Source organism: Myotis daubentonii, chromosome 7 (assembly GCF_963259705.1).
Source record: "Myotis daubentonii chromosome 7, mMyoDau2.1, whole genome shotgun sequence".
Taxonomy (NCBI): Eukaryota; Metazoa; Chordata; class Mammalia; order Chiroptera; family Vespertilionidae; genus Myotis; species Myotis daubentonii.
In genome coordinates this window covers 90777052-90798385 of record NC_081846.1, presented here as the reverse complement: position 1 = coordinate 90798385, position 21334 = coordinate 90777052, and the positions used below count along the sequence as shown (strand labels likewise).

The following is a 21334-nucleotide window of genomic DNA, read 5'->3' as shown; positions in this document are numbered from 1 at the left end:
CTTCCTGAGGTCAATTCCCAAGTGAACCACTTATATTCGAATTCACGTCTCATAGTTGACCTATGGGATCCAAACCAAGTCTCAGCCGGAGAGCCACACCCCGTTGTTGTTCTGGAGTCAGACTCCAACTTTTCCCTCCCTTACAGGAACCTCCTCGTATGAGCTCCTTTGTCTGCTCCTGCAAACTGGCCTCAAGTACGGCCATTCCAAATTTTCCTTTCGATTTTTATCTTTTTTGAAACTCACAGGGCATGTGGTCAAATTCCCACTTTCCTTTTCCTCAGGAGACTCCTGAGTCCCCGAATAAGTGTGCAGGTGGAGGTGAGGGAGCCCGGCCAGGCCCAGCCTGCAATGCCCAGGTCCCGCTGCACCTGCCCAGGAGCAGAAGGAGGACGCTGGGTGCCAGCCAGCAACTCCTCAGACTCAGCAGTCCTTGCCCGGCCACAGGGCCTCCTACTGATGATGATCAGAATGCTCTGAGCAGAAGTGCAAGGAGCCCCCTGAGCCCTACAAGCTTGTGAGGGTTATCACTCTTGCCCACACTGTACACATTAAATATGTATGAGGAGCCTCTCAAACATCACAAGGTAGTTTGTGCCTGAAACATCTCAAGCCTTTGCTCACAGAGGCACCACTGTTTAATAATTAAAGGTGCAGCTTGTAATTCAGCCTAGCATCCCAGTCACGTGGGAGAATGCCTTGAAGCTGTTGGGACTTGTGTAATCAGGGGAGGCACAGGCCTGGGAAACCTGTTCCCTAGAGCCGTGGTCGGCAAACTGCAGCTCGCGAGCCACATGCGGCTCTTTGGCCCCTTGAGTGTGGCTCTTCCACAAAATACCACGTGCAGGCGCACACATACAGTGCGACTGAAACTTCATGGTGCATGCGCAGAAGTCGGCATTTTGTCATTTTTTCTTTATCCACCGTCTGATATGCCTGTTTAACCTGCCTGCACACACCATCATGTTCACCTTTCATTTTAGTGGTCTGAACAGGGATATCCAGGGGACAAAGAGCCGCATGTGGCTCGCGAGCCGCAGTTTGCCGAGCCGCAGTTTGCCGACCATTGCCCTAGAGTGTTTATTTTAGGGGTTTCAAAAGTGTACTTCCAACAGGTTAGATGTGAAAGTGTTAGCAGTGGCTCGTAGCTTCCTTTGGTCTGGTACTAAATGGACTGGTTTTGAATGATAGTTGTAAAGTATCACTTAGCAGAGACTTGCATATAATCCATTTGTGCCCATTTCCTGTGTGTGACATCAATCAATTATCACTTCCCTTCTGAGTCAGAAGTGGAAATACGTGTAGAAAAGGAATTTCTGCATCTTCCACCAGTTATTTTCTTTCATGCTTAGAGCTTGCCTTAGCACGTGAAGTTGGGAATAAGGGTGGTGGTGAAGGGGGCTGAGCAGAGAACTGAGCTGGGCCCCTTGTCGTTAAGCCTTTCTAAGAATTCTCCATCTGAGTAATGTTCTGCTTGCTCAAGACACTGTTTCTGATATAAACTCCAGGGACAAGAGCTTAGAAGAACTGGGTTGCAGAGCAGTGTCTCACCATATAACCGGGATGAGCAGGTTGGCCCTTCGTGGCTGCTGGGTTCTCTGGTAAATTGAAATTAAAAATACTATTGCTGACTGCTATGAAAACCAAGTGAGATGCAACAAGCTTTCCATGTGAACTGTGATTCTAGTGAGAACTGCTGAGAGGGGGAAGAAGGAGGAGTAGAGGACAGTGCCCATCCTTGCTGCTCAGAGGCTGTGTGGGTGAGTGGTTAGGATTTTGGCTTCCTGGGTCCCCGTTTTCTGCATTTGAATCCCCTGCTCTACCACTTACTACTTAGTGATCTTAGGAAAAGCTACCCAATCCTTCTGGCCTCAGTTTCCCCACCTGTGAAATGGTTGGTGATAAAACTTCCCATGAAGAGCTACTGTGGTGATGAATGAGCTAATGCTGGCCACGTGCTTAGGGCAGCGCTGGGCACTGAGAAAAGACCGTTAGCTAAGGGGGTGAAGGAATGGACTCTCCAAGAGCTCTGGGAAGGAGATGGTGAAAAGGAGCCAAGGGCTCACTGAGCGTGAGAAGAACTGTCCAAGCAACAGGAAAGATGGCTATTTCTGAATTCACACATTTCCTATCTGCTTGGCAATTGTGATTCTGACATTAAGAATCCATCCATGTTGGGGTTGGGGGTCAGAAACAATTTTGTTAGGACTATAGGGAAATACAATCCTTAGTGACCATCTGTAAGCTTCCAGCCACAGGAGGACAAAAGTCCAGGAAAAACTCACTGGGCACCAGAAATCAGACCATACAAGGAATGGAAACTGTCCGAAGGCGCCTGATCACACACCTGCATTCCCTCTGCATCCCCAGCCCAGCTCAGCCCGAGACCTTCCTGACAGTGAGTGACCCCTTGGCTTGGTGCTGCGCAGCCCTTCCCTGTGGTTATTCCATCCCTCAACACCTTCCCTTAAATAGTCATTTTTTCTTTATCCACCGTCTGATATGCCTGTTTAACCTGCCTGCACACACCATCACGTTCGCCTTTCATTTTAGTGGTCTGTACAGGGATATCCAGAAGGGAAGCCCTTTTCTTCCCTCCCCCCACCCTGACCCTTAGAGTCCCACATGGCCTTCTGCACTCCCTAGTAGTGGCAGGACCTCCTGATTCCTACTAACAAGTGAGTCACTTCATTTTAGGAAGAGGGCAGCAGGGACCAAGACTCTCAGCTCCCCATGGGGCCACCACTTTGGGCGCTGGTCAGCCACTTAAAGCCACTAGGGCCGTTGCCACTAGAAGCTCCCGTGACCGGATAAACTGGCTTGGAATGGGCAAGATTGTACTAGGCAGCGCAGGCCACGAATAAACATCCAAGCAACTGAGACACGCTACGAAAAAGCACACACTCACCCAAACCCCGGCCCCAAACACCCTGTAGGATTTTATTTTGGGGACTGTGTGTCTCAGCATTGCCAATTCCAGTGTTTAGGGTCAGATCACTCATTTGTAGGCTGGTCATGTCACACAAGGCACTAGGAATCCCAGCACTAGATCTGACCAGCAGTTTACTAGGGTATGAATAGCTGGGACACCCCTCTTTATCCCTAGCCACTGGGGTACTCTGGGTCCCGAACTGAGCCTCTCCTAGGCACTGGGGGATGCCCCCTAGAATAAGCCTCAGCACAGGGAAGAACTGCAATTGCACTTATTATTGTAAGGCCAGGGACTATTCAACCTTGACCCCGCCCAAGGACTCACCTCTGGTCTGCCTTTTAAAGAATTGTAAGGCCCTCAATTTATGAGACAAAATTAGACCCAAATGCCTCATTTTGTATTGCAATACAGCATGGCCGCAATATAAATTAGACAATCAGGAGATTTGGCCCCAGAATGGTACCCTTAATTATAACACCATTTTCCAATTGGATTTATACTGCTGCCGCCTAGGTAAATGGTCCAAGATTCCCTATGTTCAGGCTTTCTTTGAGCTCCACCGCCACCCAGAGTTCTGCTCCACCTGCTGTATCCTTTATGCCACCACCCTCAGGCCCCTAAAGCCACAAGAAACCCCTGTTTTTGCCTTCTCACCCCCTCCCCCCAAAGTAGCTGCTGGTTAGCCCTCTCTTTACTCCAAAAGTGCAAATGTTTACTTAATAGCCCTGCTCCTTCAGAAGCAGAATCCATTACCACCCAAACCTTAGCATGTTATCTCTAAGGAAAGTCGTAAATAAAAACCCTGTTAAAGGAATTCTTTGAGTCTGTTAAGGGTCCAGCACTGTGGGGATACATTTTATCCAACAGACAGCTCCAGACATTAAAAAAAAAAAAATTATAAAAACTAGCCTTAGTACACCAGACCCCCACTGAGCAGCGGGTAGAAATAACTTTCAGTGTTTTTAACAGGGCAGAGAAAGAGCAAGAAAACCATCCCATAGAAACAGCTCTAAGCCATATGTCACCTCAAGTGTTCTGCCACCTTTGTCACAAGTTTGGCCACCGGAATGTGGACTGTCTCGGGGAATGAGAGCCCCTGGATCAAAACCCAGCCACGTAATCGCCTCGAACTGACGGGGCCCAGTGCTCCAGTCAGCCCCCACCAAGCACATCATCTATGAAGGGACAGCGCTAAGGGTGACCCCTGATGTGAAAGGCAAGCCCACATTTTTTATTAGACACAGGGACTGCGTGCTCTGATCACTCGCCAAGGCCTCTTTCTCCCAAAATCTGATCGATCACTCACTAGGGAAATGGGGCTACCATTTCACAACCTCACTTTTAGTCATGCCTTTCTAAGCCTCTGGGTAATATAATTAAAGGAAAGAATGTGTCAGTTTAGTGTTTCTATCTCTCTCTCACTCTCCCTTCCTCTCTCTCTATATATTTCAGAGAGGAAGGGAGAGTGAGAGAGAGATAGAAACACCAATGATAAGTAAGAATCATTGATCAGCTGCCTCCTGCATTCCTCCTACTGGGGATTGAGCCCGCAGCCCAGGCATGTGCCCTTGACTGGAACTGAATCTGGGACCCTTCAGTCCGCAGGCTGACACTCTATCCACTGAGCAAACCGGCTAAGGCATACAAAGTGAATTTGAAGCTGTTGAAGTTGTATTTAAATCATGTGTATAGTCTTCATGTATGTGTCTGTATGTTAAATGTAATGTGTTTTCTGCCTTCAGGTGGCACCGCTAGGGTATAATGTTTTATTGTGGTACAGAAACTAAATAGTTATATAAATTAAATAGAATCCTATGATCTAGACCCGTGGTTGGCAAACTGCGGCTCACAAGCCACATACGGTTCTTTGGCTCCTTGAGTGTGGCTCTTCCTAAACCTTAGGAGTACCCTAATTAAATTAATAACGATGTACCTACCTATATAGTTTAAGTTTCAAAAATTTGGCTCTCAAAAGAAATTTCAGTCGTTTTACTGTTGATATTTGGCTCTGTTGACTAATGAGTTTGCCAACCACTGGTTTGGACAAAATATTTAATATTGAAATTGGTGTAAATTTAATTAGCATCCTTTAAAGTTATGACCATAAAGCTATATATTTATTTTACCTAGATTTACAAGTGTTATAATATAATTTTTTGGTTAAATATTTTTGATAGCCTCCCCAAAGTTTAAATTTCAGAAGACCTTTTTTTAATAGAGAAATGATTTTGAGTTATCCCAATGGGTCCTGTACTACCTCAAGGATTCATTCTCCCTCCTAAGTTTTTAAACTAATTAGGCCTATTTAATATGCTTGGGAAATTACATGGAAAAAGCTTTGCCAAATAAAAATATACATATTTTTATTAAAATGAATATTTTAGAAATTCCAGTCTCCTCTAGGAAAGAACTTGCAAATATTCTGAGCCAAGTTTAAATAGGAAGTTCTCAGAAGTAACAGATATCTTGTCAGTGACACTGGACAAGCCTAGAGTAAGAGTTCCCTATGGGAGGCAGCTGGCAATAGACACTTCCAATGAGCCAGGTGCAACATTTTAAAATTTTGCATATTGTTTGTTCTTTATATATATTTTAAAACTCTACATTGAATCTAAAATATAAACTTTATATTGTTCTTTTATGTCATTCCATAATAATTATTATTTACTAAGAAATCGTCATCTTGAAATGTTATATCTTACAGAAAAGCAAGGTTCTTTGTCAATTGTTTTATGGCCAAGTCTATAATCATATAATTTAACTTTGTCATTTACAGACCATCATTGTTTTGCTCTGATTCATTTGAAAAATGTGTTAGTTAAGTCTTTGAAAAGATTCATAACAAGGACTCCAACTTACTCTAAATTATAGCTTTCTAAGCAGGTCATCTTTTTAAAGTAAGTAAAAATTTATAGACCTCTATAAAGAGTGACTGAAAACAGAAAATACTGGCAAACCTTAAGGACAAACAAAAGATTAGTTATATGAAAATCTTCATGTCTTCCAGATACAAGAAAGCTTGTTTTTATTTCCCTGGTACAATTTGGTAAATTATAGCTTCATAAGCAATGTGGAAGCTTTTATGTTTTTCTCCTTTCCTGATCTCTCTAGAATTTGTCAATTTGTAATGAATAAGTAATGGCAATATGTTTCTTTGCATGAATTCAATAAAACCAGTTTCCAATTGTGGTTTTATTAACCAAGACTTTGACTGGAATGTCATATCTGAGAGAGACATGCCTGCCTGTGACTGTACCAGAAAGCCTTAAGAAGTCAATAAGAGCCCCATGGAGAAAGCCTGGTATCTTGCGTGATCATGTGGTTTATGGCAGTCTTTCCAAGACCAAAGGTTGCTTTCCTGAGAGATGGCAAGGAAGGAACTTCAAGATATCACTAGGGACCTCAAGAACAGAGGCATTCACCCAAGCCTGCAGGTATTGCAGGCAAACCCAATGGAAGCCAGGTGGCTCGGCTTCTTTGCCCCTACCATAAAACTAGTCAAGCAGTTTGGACCCTTGATTTTTCATATCATTAACCAAGTGGTTCAGATCCCCTCAAATTTTCCTCCCTAAAGATAATATCTAGGCCTCAGTTGTATTTCAGCTCTGGGTCCAGAAAAACAGCAAAACCAGACAAGTGATGCAGTGGCCATCTCAGGACCAGCTTCTATCATACAAGTCACTCAACAGGTGTCCTCAGCCTTGAGTATAAAAACTCCACTCAGCATACCACCCCCAGTCTTTGGGAAAAATAAAAAGTGAACCATATGCTAAAGATGACTATAGCCAAACTATGTCAAGAGAGTCATCTGCATTGGGATCAGGTATTGCCAATTGACCTGCTCAGGATTAGAGTAGCATCCTGAAGTGGATTGGCTTGAGGCCTATGAAATAGTATATGGGTGACAATTTCAGGCTGCTATAGGAACGGATGTGTATGTTAAAAATTAAGAATAATTACTAACAAAGAGAAAGAGGAGTGAAATGTTAGGACTGTAGGGCAATAAAGCCTTAATGGCCATCTGTAAGCTTCCTGCCACAGGAGAACAAAAGACCAGGAAAGACTCACTGGACACCAGGAGACAGGCCATGCAAGGAATGGAAACTCCTGAAGGCGCCTGGTTGCACACCTGCATTCCATCTGCATTCCCAGCCCAGCTCAGCCCCCAGACCCACCGACAAGAGCTTCCTGCCAGTGACTGTGCATAGGGTGAAACTCCAGCTCCTGGGGGATGCCAGCATCGACCCCATGCCCCCTTGGCTCAGTGCTGTGCAGCCTTTCCTTGGGCATCCTATCCTCCATCCCCTTCCCTTAAATGAAGTCAATTTTTTTCTTTATCCCCCATCGGAGATGCCTATTTAGCCTGCCCACACACACCACAATGTTAACCTTTCAGACTTCATATTGTTATTTTTGTTTTTATTAATCAAAAACACGATGTATCTTTAATTAATTTAGACCATTAAACACGTAAATAATGAGATGCTTATCAGTCAAATATTAGAGCTGACACCTCAGAAGCTCTCTCGTCTTGTGTTTCCCAAACCACCTGGCATGTCCTGAGCACTTTTCTAAAAATTCAGGTTCTCAGGTGAGGTTCCCGAGCCATTTATCAAGGGTCAGATCAAGGAGTTTGCAGGTGTGGCCTTTACAAGCTCTGTAGGTGTTGCTGATGGGCGAGCCATTTGAGAATCTCTCATTTGATCTACTCTCTGGAGAGCAGCTCTGCCCGGATCCAGGTGTCCTCATTTTTAGTTCAACATTTTCTTTTACCATCTTTTCCCTGAAAGTCTAATAATGTAGAATGGAAACTTGGAGGCTTGGGGTGTGCTAACGATGCACTAGATAAAGCCTCCAAATCATTCAATATCCCACGTTTGAAAATTATTAAAAAACTCTATGCTGCAAAAATCTAAGCTGAGGTTATTTGTCTTTCAAATTAAAATGATTCTTTAAATTTCCATTAAATTCCTCTAAATTTAAACCACGGGGTTTATGGGAATTGTAGTTAATAATCACTAATATCACAGCCACAATTACGTCAGCACTGCCTTAATTAACGCCTTTAACTTGCTAAACACAGGTATCCGTGCGTATGTTACACCCCCAATTTAGAGAGTAATTTAGAAACAGAAAGCTAGCATGGGTATGGTGTGTCCTCAGAGCAACTGTAAACAGTACCTTCAGGCTACTCTCATCCTTTTTAAAAGCATGTTTATTGTTCTGTAGAAGGAACAAAGTATTTGCCATGGCAACCATGGCTACCCTGGGCATCTGGCCCATTAGCTGTGGTGCAGGGAGCACCTTCAACAGCAGGGGGAAGGGCGGTCCTTGGCAGTTATCTCGCAGAGTGTTCCGCAGTTTAAGAGCATAGGCGATGGACCTGGAGAGCATCATGCTACGCTAAATAAGCCAGTCAGAGAAAGGTAAATATCACATGATCTCACTCATTCATGGAATATAATGAACAACATAAACTGATGAACAAAAACAGATCCAGAGGCAGAGAAGCATCAATCAGACCTCAGAGGGAAAGTAGGGGAGGGTGGGGGTAAGGGGGAGAGATCAACCAAAGGACTTGTATGCATGCATATAGGCCTAACCAATGGACACAGACACCATGGGGGCATGAGTGGGGGGATGGGTGGTAATGTGGGGATAAGGACACATATGTAATAACGTAATCAATAAGAAAAATTAAAAAGAAAAGAAAAAGAGCATAGGCTGAGGCTCCTGGGTTTGGATAATCCTTGATGTGTTGAGGAATGCTAACAGCAACAACTCCATCTGGTTAATTTCAGGGGGATTAATAAACTAAGGTTTTTGCTGTGGGCGAAAGGGAGATGTGATTTTTTCTTTAGACAAATTTGAAGAAATCTTTGTTTTAGTAACTATTCTCCCTGTGTTTGTTTGTTTTTGGTCAGCCTTTTGTGATTTTATGATTTGAAGGTGGTGGGGTGAATTCCTTGTCATTTTTTGTTCGTGTCATCCTCAACATAAGTCTTATAATACATGCCTATGAGAAAAATAATTGGAATGAATGAAGGAAAACACTCTAAAGGATAGCTAGGAAGCCTCACTCTGGATTATTGGGGGTGAAAGAAAAATAAAGTTTGCGGAGTCTCACAAAAGCCATAAGCCCTATATCATACCACCAGCTGTCCAATTGCTACGTATACTCTTTGTGCAATAAACCATATAGATATGGCTAATGAGACCTCAGTTTATAAAAGGGAGGCACGGTGATAGTAGAAAATATGTTTTGTGGAAAAAGCAGAGAAGTCATTTGGAAGGAGCACTTTCACCGCTCAGAAGAATTCACCATACAGATTTTTATCTGTCATCTTTTAATACTGTTAATATCATGTATTTTATACAACTTTGCTTTTTTGCCTAAGAAGAAAGACCTCTTGAAATGGAGAGATGAAGTGGAAATAATGAGGAGCTTTAGGGTAATTTTAGATTTCTTGCAAGTGTGAAATCTTCTCAAAATTCCCTGCCAGTTTTGAGAAGTTGGGGGTGTTGATTGGAGACCATGCCCATGGAGGTTAAGACAGAGCTGGGGGATCTGGCTCCTTAAATGCCTCTTCCCATTGCCTTTTATCCTTATTAATTTTCTACGTTTTTTTAAGAAACTTTTTTTTAAAATTCTTTTTCATATTACATATTAGTCTCAAATAGCTCTGCTTGAATCCCGAGAGCCAGGTGTTCTAAACTTGCTGGACCTCAGACTCCTCACCCATGTTATGGGGATTATGCTGCCACTCGCAGGGTATGTATTGTCTGTGCGCTGGGGGAGGCTGACCCGCAGCAGCACATGGATTCCCGTGTGCAACGGCACAGACATGAGAGCTTTGAGTTCTCACCTTTTGGGGCCCAAAGGTGTTTGTTAGACTGTCCCTGAATGTCCAGCACCCCGAGTCACACGCAGGCCCAGGAGTGTGGCACTCTCCCTGTCTCTGAGGTGTGTGCAGCTGCTCGCTGGCTCCGGCTGATCTCTCCAACGTGTCCTTGTCCTGCCTCATCTGCCCGGAAAGCAGCCATAGCTCCTTCAGGCTGCAGCTCCACTTCACTGTCCTTGGGCTTCCCGATCTCCTGGGTCCGCCTGCCTTCTGTGCTCCTACTGCACTTGTGTTCTCCTCTCGTAACCCTTCCTTCCCCATCCCTTTGCTCATTTGTCTCCGCAGGCCTCTCTCCTCAGCACCCAGCGTGCTTCTGGTGGATGAATGAGTGCAAACCTCTCAGAGGCATCGTCACTGATTTTCCCACAGCAAACACTGGTCTCCAAAAAGGATGCCTTTTGAGAGAAATGAGCAGAGAAAGGAAAAAGGGAGCTAAAAGGAAAACGAGAGAAAGGAAGGAAGGAAGGAAGGAAGGAAGGAAGGAAGGAAGGAAGGAAGGAAGGAAGGAAGGAAGGAAGGAAGGAAGGGAGGGAGGAAGGGGATATTAGTGAAGCAGAGGATGTAAGACATGTTAAAGGTTGAAAAAAAAATTCCACTAGGAATGCAGGAGATGGAAATGGTGATGACTGAGGACAGGGAGAAAGAATTATGGAGGAAACAGCACTGGAGGTAAATCTTAGTCCATGAAAGCCACCATGAGGCTATCAGCCAGGTGAAGAAATCACCAGGGGATTAAGCTCAGAGACAGAATATGTTTTGGGTAAAGATGTCCTAGTTGAACACGGTTTCATTTCTCTTTGAGAATCAGAGTCCTGAGATGTGAGATGTCACCTCCTCTCTGTGTCCGATCCTCTTGCAGGAGCTGGCGGGTGGTCCCCGGAAGATTCCAACGCTCAGCAGTGGCTCCAGATGGACCTGGGGGGCAGAGTGGAGGTCACCGCAGTGGCCACGCAGGGGAGATACGGGAGCTCTGACTGGGTGACGAGCTACAGCCTCCTGTTCAGTGACACGGGACACAACTGGAAACAGTACCAGCAAGAAGACAGCATCTGGGTAGGACATCTTTTTCTCCAGATAAATTAACCCGAGATGTGACCATGGTCACTGGTAATCTTGTCTGCCATTTTCTATGTCCAGATTGGGGGTAGCTTACTAGCTGTTGAGTGCTCATCCACACATATTTAGGCCATAGATAGGTCCGGCTCCAGCGTGGCTCCAGGTCCTAGGACATTAAGATGTCTGTTGCAAAATCTTTAGTGTTTTCCTGCTTTTCTGGGATCGTGGATAATTCATGGACAACGCCTCACTTCTTTCATCTATAAAAACAGAAATACATCATCAGAGTCTGATTGTCAGTGGGGAAGTGACCCAATTAGCTCAATTACAAAGTAGAGCAAAGCTGCACATCTTCTGAATCTGGGCATGAGAACCTGCCCTCTGGTCGGACGTGGGAGCACGGTCCCCACAGCTTTTATCCGCGGTGAGGAAACAATTGAAAGGCTGAAAACTACAAAACAAATATACAGTCAAAATTATTCCATTCTCATAAACCATCTTCAGCTTAGAAGTAAAGAACAGCCCCAAACTGTGGGCCTGGCAGTGCCAGGCCCCAACCAGGCGGCGGGCAAGGGGGCACAGGCAGAGCAGGGCCGCAGGGAGGCCTCAGACGCTCACGCCCTGAACCAAATACTGTGCTATTTTATGTCACCTTTGGTTTAGAACATCACCAAATGTGTGTTTTTTTCTAAGTACACATACAATGTGAATATCTGGCAGTTGATAGGCTACTCTTTCCTTTACATGTCTCCTCAGCTCTCCCCCTGGCATCGCTGCCAAGTCAGTTGTCAAACTGCTGTGGTTTTGCGTGTGTGCTTTTCTATGCTGTCCCCACTTCAATGGGAAAAATCGACTTTCTATTCTTTGTTATTTCTTGATTGACTACCCATCACTATTTCTAATTGAAAATAATGGTAAATTGAGGGTTAAGATTTGTGATCGCAGACTGAATTTGAGAATATTATCATCATATCTATTCTCAGTCACTAGTAATATTAGGTTTTAATACTCACAGAGATCATGGATTTCTTCCTTTTTAAAACTAAACTTTTGGAAACTATTCTACTTTTTTCTCAATTTTGAAGCGCACATACATTTTTTACAGGTTTTTGTTTTGCTTTGGGTTTGAAATAGGAATTAAGCACATCTTCCATTTTAAGGAACAATTTTAAGAATTTATGTTGGCTTTAGAGTGACAAGTAGATGTGCGGCTATTTATTTCCTTTGGTGTTTTTAGTCCGACTGGCTGTTTTTTCACAGTGAAGTGCATTTTTGAGACATTTTGTCTAATTTTTTTAAAACCATGAGTTTCATAATCTTTAGAAGCCAATGGCCATCGTTCAGTCCGTCCTCGGGATCAGACGTGATGCAAGGACTAGCAGTTCCCCGGGCTCGGAGCTCCTGAACTGCTGACTGGAGGCAGTTTCCCTCCTTTGCCCCTGCTGGTTTACCTGTTTCCAAGCACTTTGAGGACCGGGCCTGTCTTGGAGGTCCTCGCAGCCTCCAGGCTACTGTTGCTGGACACACAGGAAGAACGAATGTTACTTGAAGCACTGCAGGATGACTGGGGCTTCTAGATCTGGAGGGCAGAAGACTATTTCCATCCCTTGCTTCCCCCTCAAAACAACCTTCAGCCTTCACATTTCTGGGGAGACAAAAGATGCTGGGTGGGCAGAGAAGAAGGGGCAGGGAATGATGTGTGCAGCAAGGTGGTCACTTCCACTCCGGCTTCCCTGGCCCTTACAATGCCTGCAGAGCACTGGAAAGCCAGTTGCCTCAGGATCCGCCCTTCAGGTACAAACAGTGGGAGGAGAAGAGGCTTGTGGAGGGATCTTCACAATTCCAGCTGAAAGAGTCGAATCCAGTGACATTGGGCACAAGCACCATGATAAGTTATGCTTAGTAATGAGACTCAAATTTGGAAAAATGTATATCCACTTATATCAATATTGAGGAAACTAACAGCTACTGAACACCAATTACAGGTCACATTTGTAAGCAAACATATAAATATATGTATGTATACTTATATACTTTTCTATAAACAGCTACCCACCCAAGCTGGTAGAACCAGAAACTGCTGGTGCCAGAACACAACACTAGGATTTATGCTAAATAGACTTGATTGTGAAACCATGCTTTCTATTTCTCCTTCACTACACATGACTTTAAAACTTTTTACTGAATCAATTAATTTTCTCATCTTAAATGTAAACTTTGTCAGCACCACTCTGTAAGAACAATGTTAAATTCCCGCGTGTGAAAAAGCAGCTACAATATCCATGTGGCTTCCTCTGGGTTATGAACAGTGCTCTAACTCTCAGGAGCTGGTCAGGCATCAGGAACACCCTTCAGAGACTCAGGCTATCAAACAAACACTTCACGGATACACATATATGTGGAAAAAGGAATTGTAGCTAATATTCATTGATATTTCTACCAAATTGTTGGATCAATTTTCTTGGGAGTTTTTAGCTTTTACTATTTTTTTTTCAAATTTAACATTATTAATAAGACTGGGTTTATCAGAGATAGCATCATGAAAAAGATGAGAACAATAGTCAATATATATATATATATATATATATATATATATATATATATATATCTCCTATCTAATAAAAGAGAAACATGGTAATTAGTGTACGACTGCTACCCATCCCATTGGCTAATCAGGAAGATATGCAAATTAACTTCCAGCCAAGATGGTGGCCGGCAGCCAGGCAGCTGGAAGCTAACATGAGGCTTGCTTGCTTCAGTGACGGAGGACTCCAACGTTCCCCGCCTGCCTTGTCGGCCGCTGAGCTTGCAGTTTCAAACATTGTAACAAATATAGAAGCTAAACAAAACCCCATAAACCTGCTTTCAGCCAGCCAGGATCTCAGAGCTGGAGTTATACATTGTTTCGATTATAGAACCCAAACAAACCAGATACCTGCTTTCAGCAGCAGAGGCCTCAGAGCTGGAGCCAGAGCTAAAGCATGCCCAGAATAAGAAAAAGAAAAAAAAGAAAAAAAGGAGCAGTTAGGAGCTTCAGTCATCCGTCAGCCTGAAAACAGCCCTCAGCCCCTCACCCAGACTGGCCAGGCACCCCAGTGGGGACCCCCACCCTGAAGGGTGTGTGACCAGCTGCAAACAGCCATCATCCCCTAATCCAGGCTGGCCAGGCACCCCAGTGGGGACCCCACCCTGAAGGGTGTGTGACCAGCTGCAAACAGCCATCATCCCCTCACCCAGGCTGGCCAGGAACCCCAGTGGGGACCCCCACCCTGATCCAGGACACCCTTCAGGGCAAACCAGCCAGTCCCACCTATGCACCAGGCCTCTATCCTATATAGTAAAAGGGTAATATGCCTCCCAGCACCGGGATCAGCGGAGCCGAGAGGCCTCCCGGCACCAGGATCAGCATGACAGGGGGCAGCGCCTAAACCCCCTGATCGCCCTGCGGCTCTGTGTGTGACAGGGTGTGGCGCCCCAACCCCCTGATTGGGCCTGCTCTGTGTGTGACAGGGTGCGGTGCCCCAACCCCCCCCTCCCCCCCGTCCCCCTGCCACCGGCCCTGCTCTGTGTGTGACAGGGTAGAGCCATAATCTCCCCATTGGCCCAGCCCTGAGTGTGACAGTGGCGGCACCCCAACCCCCTGATCAGCCCTGCTCTGTGGGTGATAGAGGGCAGAGCCCCAACCCCCTATCCGCCCTGCTCTGTGTGTGACAGGGGCGGTGCCCCAACTCCCCTATCGTCCCTACTCTGTGCATGACAAGGGGGAGCTTCCCAACCCCCTGATCGACCCTGCTCTGTGCATGACAAGGGGTGGTGCCGCAACCTCCCCATCGACCCTGCCTTGAGTGTGACAGGGGGCGGCGCCCCAACTCCCCAATCGGCCCTGCTCTGAGCCTGACCAGGGGCTGCATCTAGGGATTGGGCCTGCCCTCTGCCACCGGGAAGCAGGCCTAAGCCAGCAGGGCGTTATCTCCTGAGCAGTCCCAGACTGCGAGAGGGCACAGGCCAGGCTGAGGGACCCCCCTCCTTCCCCCCCGAGTGCACACAAATTTTTGTGCACCGGGCCTCTAGTATATACATATATGGCTAATATGCTAAGTGTTCTTCTGGGTAATGACATCACTTAGCAACACCTGGCCTTCCTTCCCTTGTGACTAGCCTCCTTGCAGGTTTCTCAGCCCAGGAACATGACTTGCTTTTATAGCCAGGTACAAACATTTCACACTTTAAACAAATGTCTGTGAAGCATTTTCCCTTGCCTCATCTCATTTGATCCTCACAGAAGTCCTACAGTAGGTAGATAGGAGACTTGGTGGAATCCTATTTTCTTTTCATTAGCCGGAAAACGGCGATTTAAAAAGCTTAGAAACTTGACCCTACTGAAAAGAAGTAAGAAATAGTGGACCTTGCAAATGACTTTAGGTTTTCTCACTGCACAGAATATAGTCAAACACTGCTGCAGTTAAATATTTCACTTTTTGTTCTCCCTGCGTGATCTATAATAATAACGTGTTTCATGTTAATATTTACTGCTGTGAATATTTACTGCTGTGTTGCTGACAATTAACTGTAAAAGAAGTTGGGTGCTTCAACTGGGCTGGAAAAAGTTTAGCTAAATGAGAAAGCAGATCTAATTAAGTAAGTTTATATATATATATGGCTAAGTAGACTCGCCCATGAGCAATACCTATTAAAGCTCTCTCTGGCACCAATTGCACGTGTCTTTGTTGATCATGAATTTGGTTGACACCTCTATTATAGAGAAAGGGTGAATAGCAATATTAAAATATTTCTTCTAATTAATTTCCTTTCAATGTGCACAAATTTGTGCACCAGGCCACTAGTTCTTTTATAAAACTCTCTAAGTTTAACTTGTTAGAAAAATGTCAACAAGTAAAAATGTCAATGTCAAATATTGACTTAATTAGGAATGGTGTATCAAAGATGTGGAGAATCTGTTGAATGAGGCTCTCACAAGGTCTTTTAAAGATGCTCAGTTTTTAGAAGATAAGGCATTTGAATGTTTTCTGAGATTGATTTACCAAGCAATACCACTGCAGTATGCACCATGCATGGATATCAGTTTACCAGGACTTGAGAGATGTATTTGATTTTACAACGTTCACTTTAGAACAAGAATCCTGAACATATATCTGTTCAATGTACAGTAGCAAATATTCATGCCCTGAAAATCCAATTTGTAGTGTTTCTGCTCTGGCAGAAAGCGATGTTCATGAGTGAGGCCACCATGCAGCGCTTAGTGATGCGTCATGATTTATGAATAAGCCACAGCACCCCCTTTACTAAATGCTCAGGCGTGAAGGTGTCTCAGTGACAAACTTAGCAACAACTTTAGAATCTTGGCAGACCCAAAATCTCTTCCTTGTTGATTTTGTAGACACTACAGATATTAAGACTCTAACTCTGAGCAGCACCATTTAACTGATGTATGGTAAAATGGATGAATTTGGAACAAAGGAACCTCTAATTCTCTAATTAAATCCACCCAGACCGGGGCCTTCTGTCATTTTTGAAAGATAAACCAGAAGAAAGAATTACTGTGTCTCTTGTATTCATGAATCATCTTATACTCTGAGTCCTTGTGAATGCTCAAACCCTTCATCAATCCACCTGTATTTTATATACAACTTTGAAGTGTTCTAAAATGCGTTTTCCTATGTGCACTGGCACTTTCCTCTATTTTCTGGTATTTTTCAGTCTAAATTTTCACAGACTTGTGCTTGTGTTTTAATATAGGGTGTCCTGTTTTGAAATCACCTTACTGATACCTCTCACGGTCTTAGACAAGTCATCCAGGAACTATTCCCCTTCTCATATTAGACTATCTCCATCTTTTCAGTCAATAGTAAAACTTCAGTGGTAATTTTAGTTGCATTTCTCTTAAGCAACCCACCTCCCCAGTCTTTCTTGGAAAATTAGTAATGCCAAATATTTTAGGTGTGGACACAAAAAACTTATATGAGGATACAAATATGTCATTTATTTTGTTTCCAATATCCTCCTTGATGGCATCCATTTCAGCTACAACAGCATAGTCAATGAACTCACAGGAATTTAATAATTTATGACTAGGCAAGAAGCAACTACAAGGTTTTCAACCCACAAGACAGGCTCTACCACATGCTACAGTGTATTTCTCTCATCTCAAAGGTAATTTCTAATGCCACAGTCCCTGAATCCAATCACCCTTTGCCATGTTTTTTGGATGTATAACATGACATGCATCTCAATTCTCTTAACCTCCTGTATCTAGAAACTTCACCACAGGAACTCAGTGTGCAGAAACCACAGCGGAGTCTTCCCTAAGTCCCCAATACCACATTATACATGATCAACAGATCCCCATTTTCAGTCGATTTTAGTTTTTAGGACTTTATTGAGCGTATAGGATAAAATCTTTGCCTTCCCTGACCACTTCTATACATATGTAAATGTGCTCAAACTTTCTATGATTACCTAAACACGTTGGTAATTTTTACTATCCTTCTTCTGCATTTTTTATGAAGATACGAGTATTTAACAACTGGAAGAAATCTGCAAAGATCCTGGATTTTTCAATTTCTCTATTTTATAACCATTTGCCTAAGTCAATTCTCATATAATAAATGGTAAATGAATGTCCATCTTTGTGGAATAACTTGTTTTACTTTTCCTTTGCAAAGGTACTATAGGGAACCCTGTGGAGTGCTGGTTTTAGACAAGTATTTGCTGATGTTAAATTCCTCTATACTGACCATGAAGAATTAGTGGTCTGATTTATCTATATGTTCAGTCATTTCTCCCAAGTTTCCATTTATTTAAGCATTCACAATCAGCCTCTGTCTGATGCAGCCCATACATTATAGGATGGTACCATTCTAATCATTCCTGATGTCATAACATAGGCAGGCTCGCTCAGTGAGGAATGCCAGAGTCACATTGTTATGAACCATTGTGGAGGAGAAAAAAATCTTAAAGAGCTGAGGCCATTGATTAAAGGAAGGCCTTTTGCAAGGCTGGCACCTACAAATGAAGTGAGAGAAGTTTAGATTATAGTATCCAGTGGGTTACAGGGAACCCAGTTCACGTCTCTGGGGTGTACATCCCTGGATGCTCAATTCTGTGGGTCAGCTACACATAACTGTGGCATAAATTCACTATGAGCAGGTACTTTGTAAGATTACTAAAGATATCATTTAAGATCTTCTAAATAATCCTAATAATTCATTTCTATTGTATGGAAGAAGAAATGGAGGCTTAGATAGGTCCAGGAACCCAGCCCATATCACACAAGTAATACTGTGGATCTATGAAGCCTGATCCCCTAAATCACCTGATAAGACCTTAGCCGGCAGTGCTGGCATGGGAATGCAGGCCCAGGATTCTCAGACAAAGTGCTGTTGCAACCCAGGCTGGGCCTCAGGACACATTTGCTGCAGTAGGGAAATAGCCTGCAGGGCTAAAACAAAGTGGAAATTCAACCCAGCCTGGCCCACCTCCTGGGAAAGCCAATGGGCATGAAAATTCCCAGGACATGTCGCTAGCACAGTGGATCCTTGTCAACTAGTTACAGAGAAAAGGTTAGAATTAGCCAGCCCAAGTCTCCATGTGATTATTCTGTAAAACGGTCATGGGGCTGAAGTTGGGAGAGATGATGCGCATGGAGCTAAATCTATGTCCCTCCTGTGGTTACACATTGAGCCCCAGTGTTTGCTTCAACACAGATGTGAAAACTTCTCCCTCCTCTTGTGCAGATCCTCTAACAACAGGCGTCGATCCCGTTTCTTCACTGTCCCAGTTCTATACAGCAGTGAAGCTACTTGCTGAGCCGCTGTCCCCACATGCATGGCCTCCCCTCACAGGCTGCTCGCTGAGCCCCTGTCCCCACGTGCATGGTCTCTCCTCACAGGCTGCTCGCTGAGCCCCTGTCCCCACATGCATGGTCTCTCCTCACAGGCTGCTCGCTGAGCCCCTGTCCCCACATGCATGGTCTCTCCTCACAGGCTGCTCGCTGAGCCCCTGTCCCCACATGCATGGTCTCTCCTCACAGGCTGCTCGCTGAGCCCCTGTCCCCACATGCATGGTTTCTCCTCACAGGCTGCTCACTGAGCCCGTCCCCACATGCAGGGCCCCTCCTCACAAGTCTGATTTAAGACCCTCACTAGCCATCACTCCCCTCTGAATACATTAATTATTTTGTATTTGTTCATACTTAGCTCACAGTTTCCTCTTCTAAAAACATCCGTCCTTCACCAGAGACTCCCCTGCTTGTGTGACAGGTGGCCTATGTTCCTGCTCTGGAGCCTGTTGTCCGGGAAGCCTGGTGTTGCCTGCACTGTTGCCATGTGGCCAGTGAAGGCATTCCATCTTGAGTTCCTGGATTTCATCCTCAAGTGACTCACAGTATCTCTGGAGATGCCCTGCTCTTCCTGATTTATACACATCTGTTCTGTCGATTTGGCCTTGAACATCTTGAGTATTGATCACTGTTTGATATAATTTTCTTAATCTACCAATTTTAGAAAACAATTGAGTACCATCAACATATATCTTTTAAACTCTCATTATATGCCAAACACTGTGCCAAATGTTGGGCAAAAAAAGGGGCACAAGGTGTGATTACTCCCTCGTCATGAATGTGTGGTGACCCCTCTCGTGAATCTGTGTAATCTCTCCCATGAATGTGTGTGATCCCTCCCATGAATGCGTGTGATCCCTCCCGTGAATGTGTGTGATCTCTCCCGTGAATGCGTGTGATCCCTCCCGTGAATGCGTGTGATCCCTCCCGTGAATGCGTGTGATCCCTCCCGTGAATGCGTGTGATCCCTCCCGTGAATGTGTGTGATCCCTCCCGTGAATGTGTGTGATCCCTCCCATGAATGTGTGTGATCCCTCCTGTGAATGTGTGTGACCCTCCCATGAATGTGTGGGACCATTAAGGAGACAAAGGATGGCTCTGCAGTGCAGCACCGGTACATCATGGCACCGACAGTCACGCAGACGCAAAGCTGTGGGCAAGGTGTGTCAGGCGATGTATGAGTGAGGACTTCGATGAGTCAGAAGGACCATGGTTGTGCTTGTTACTCTGGCTTCTCAGCAACTATAAAGTGCTGCACGCCTAATAATAACTCCACAAATACAGGAAGGCTGGAGGAGAAAATAATAGAAAGGGGGGAGTCTTCACAACAGGAGAAATGCTATAAGCAAGATCTTAATGCAAGATGTATCAGACATGTATGAGAATCAATCAATGTAGGTACACGATTTCCCTAGTCTGTTACCCAAGATAAGCCTGGAGAATTGTTGGTTAGAGATTGTAGACTGCACACATGCCGTATCTTCTTTAGTTACAGACCAAAGCAAGTAATTCATTATGTGCCAATCATTTTATTTTGATGCCTTTGTGTTAAATAACAAAGATTACATACAGGAAGATGCTGCCAAATATACTTTTCAAAATTTTGTTGATAGTACTCTCCTTTGCTCTCTCTCTCACACACATATACATATAAGCTTTTAATACAGCTATTCATGCTATAGTTGGTATTATTAAGAACTCAGATAAAAACACAGCATGTTAGAACTCGCCCCTGATTTAATGAAGACCAAGGCAAAGCCAGTTATCACCATATGCCAGACCCACGGAAAAGAGGCCTGGGAGGGAATGCAGGCTTTTGATTGAGGTCAGAGCCGCCTGCACCACAGGCTGCTTGTATGGCATTGAATACGTCCCTTAACCTCACCAGGTGATCCTCCTCCCCAGCTCTGGCAGGCACACCCCTGCAGCCTTCGAGGCCCTTTGCCTGCATTCTTCTCCACTTCCCCGCTCTGCCTCCTTGGTATATGGGCTGCCCTGGGGGACATAGTGGGAAGTACCATGGGAAATCTATCACAATGGATCCAGCTCAGAACAGACAAGCAAAGACCCTCAGAGCCTGATATCCCCCCAGTCATCCCCAGGGCTCTGTCTAAGCACTTACTGACCTAGAGTCTGTCACTGGGCGGGGCTCGGCAGAGAAGGGCCTGGGGAAGCACAGCTGGTCTTTCCCCAGAGCTGGCAGTCCCATAGCCCTCTGTTCCCCCTCGGCCGAGCCGGCAGGCAGACTCTCTCTGAGGCCACCCCTCCTTGCTAAGTGCCAGAATATGTGGAGGTGTTTCAGAGGAGCTGATACTTTCACACATTTATGCCTGTGCCATTTAAACACATCACAGGGATAGTGAGTCAACATGTAGTTTTAGGGTTAATATTCATAGGGGCACTTTGTTGGACAGAGGTTTGAACTCTCCTACAAACTGGTTGTATTTGTGGTGGGATATGACCCAACAGCTGATACAAAGCTGATGATCAGCTTAAAATTAATTCCTCCATATTCACCATGATTAAATTAATCTGATTGTTAAGGTACTTAGTGATTCACAGGAAACAACTTAAAGTCATATTACT

General features: G+C 44.6%; 1 protein-coding gene across 1 annotated transcript in view; it reads left to right on the top strand.

The window, feature by feature from the left end:
- The window catches only part of CNTNAP5 (contactin associated protein family member 5), an 883495-nt gene that overhangs the window by 203065 nt on the left and 659096 nt on the right, over positions 1-21334 (top strand). Inside the window, exon 3 of the mRNA XM_059704743.1 lies at positions 10694-10887. Coding sequence (XP_059560726.1) covers positions 10694-10887 — 194 coding nt within the window. The remainder of the gene's footprint in view (positions 1-10693; positions 10888-21334) is intronic.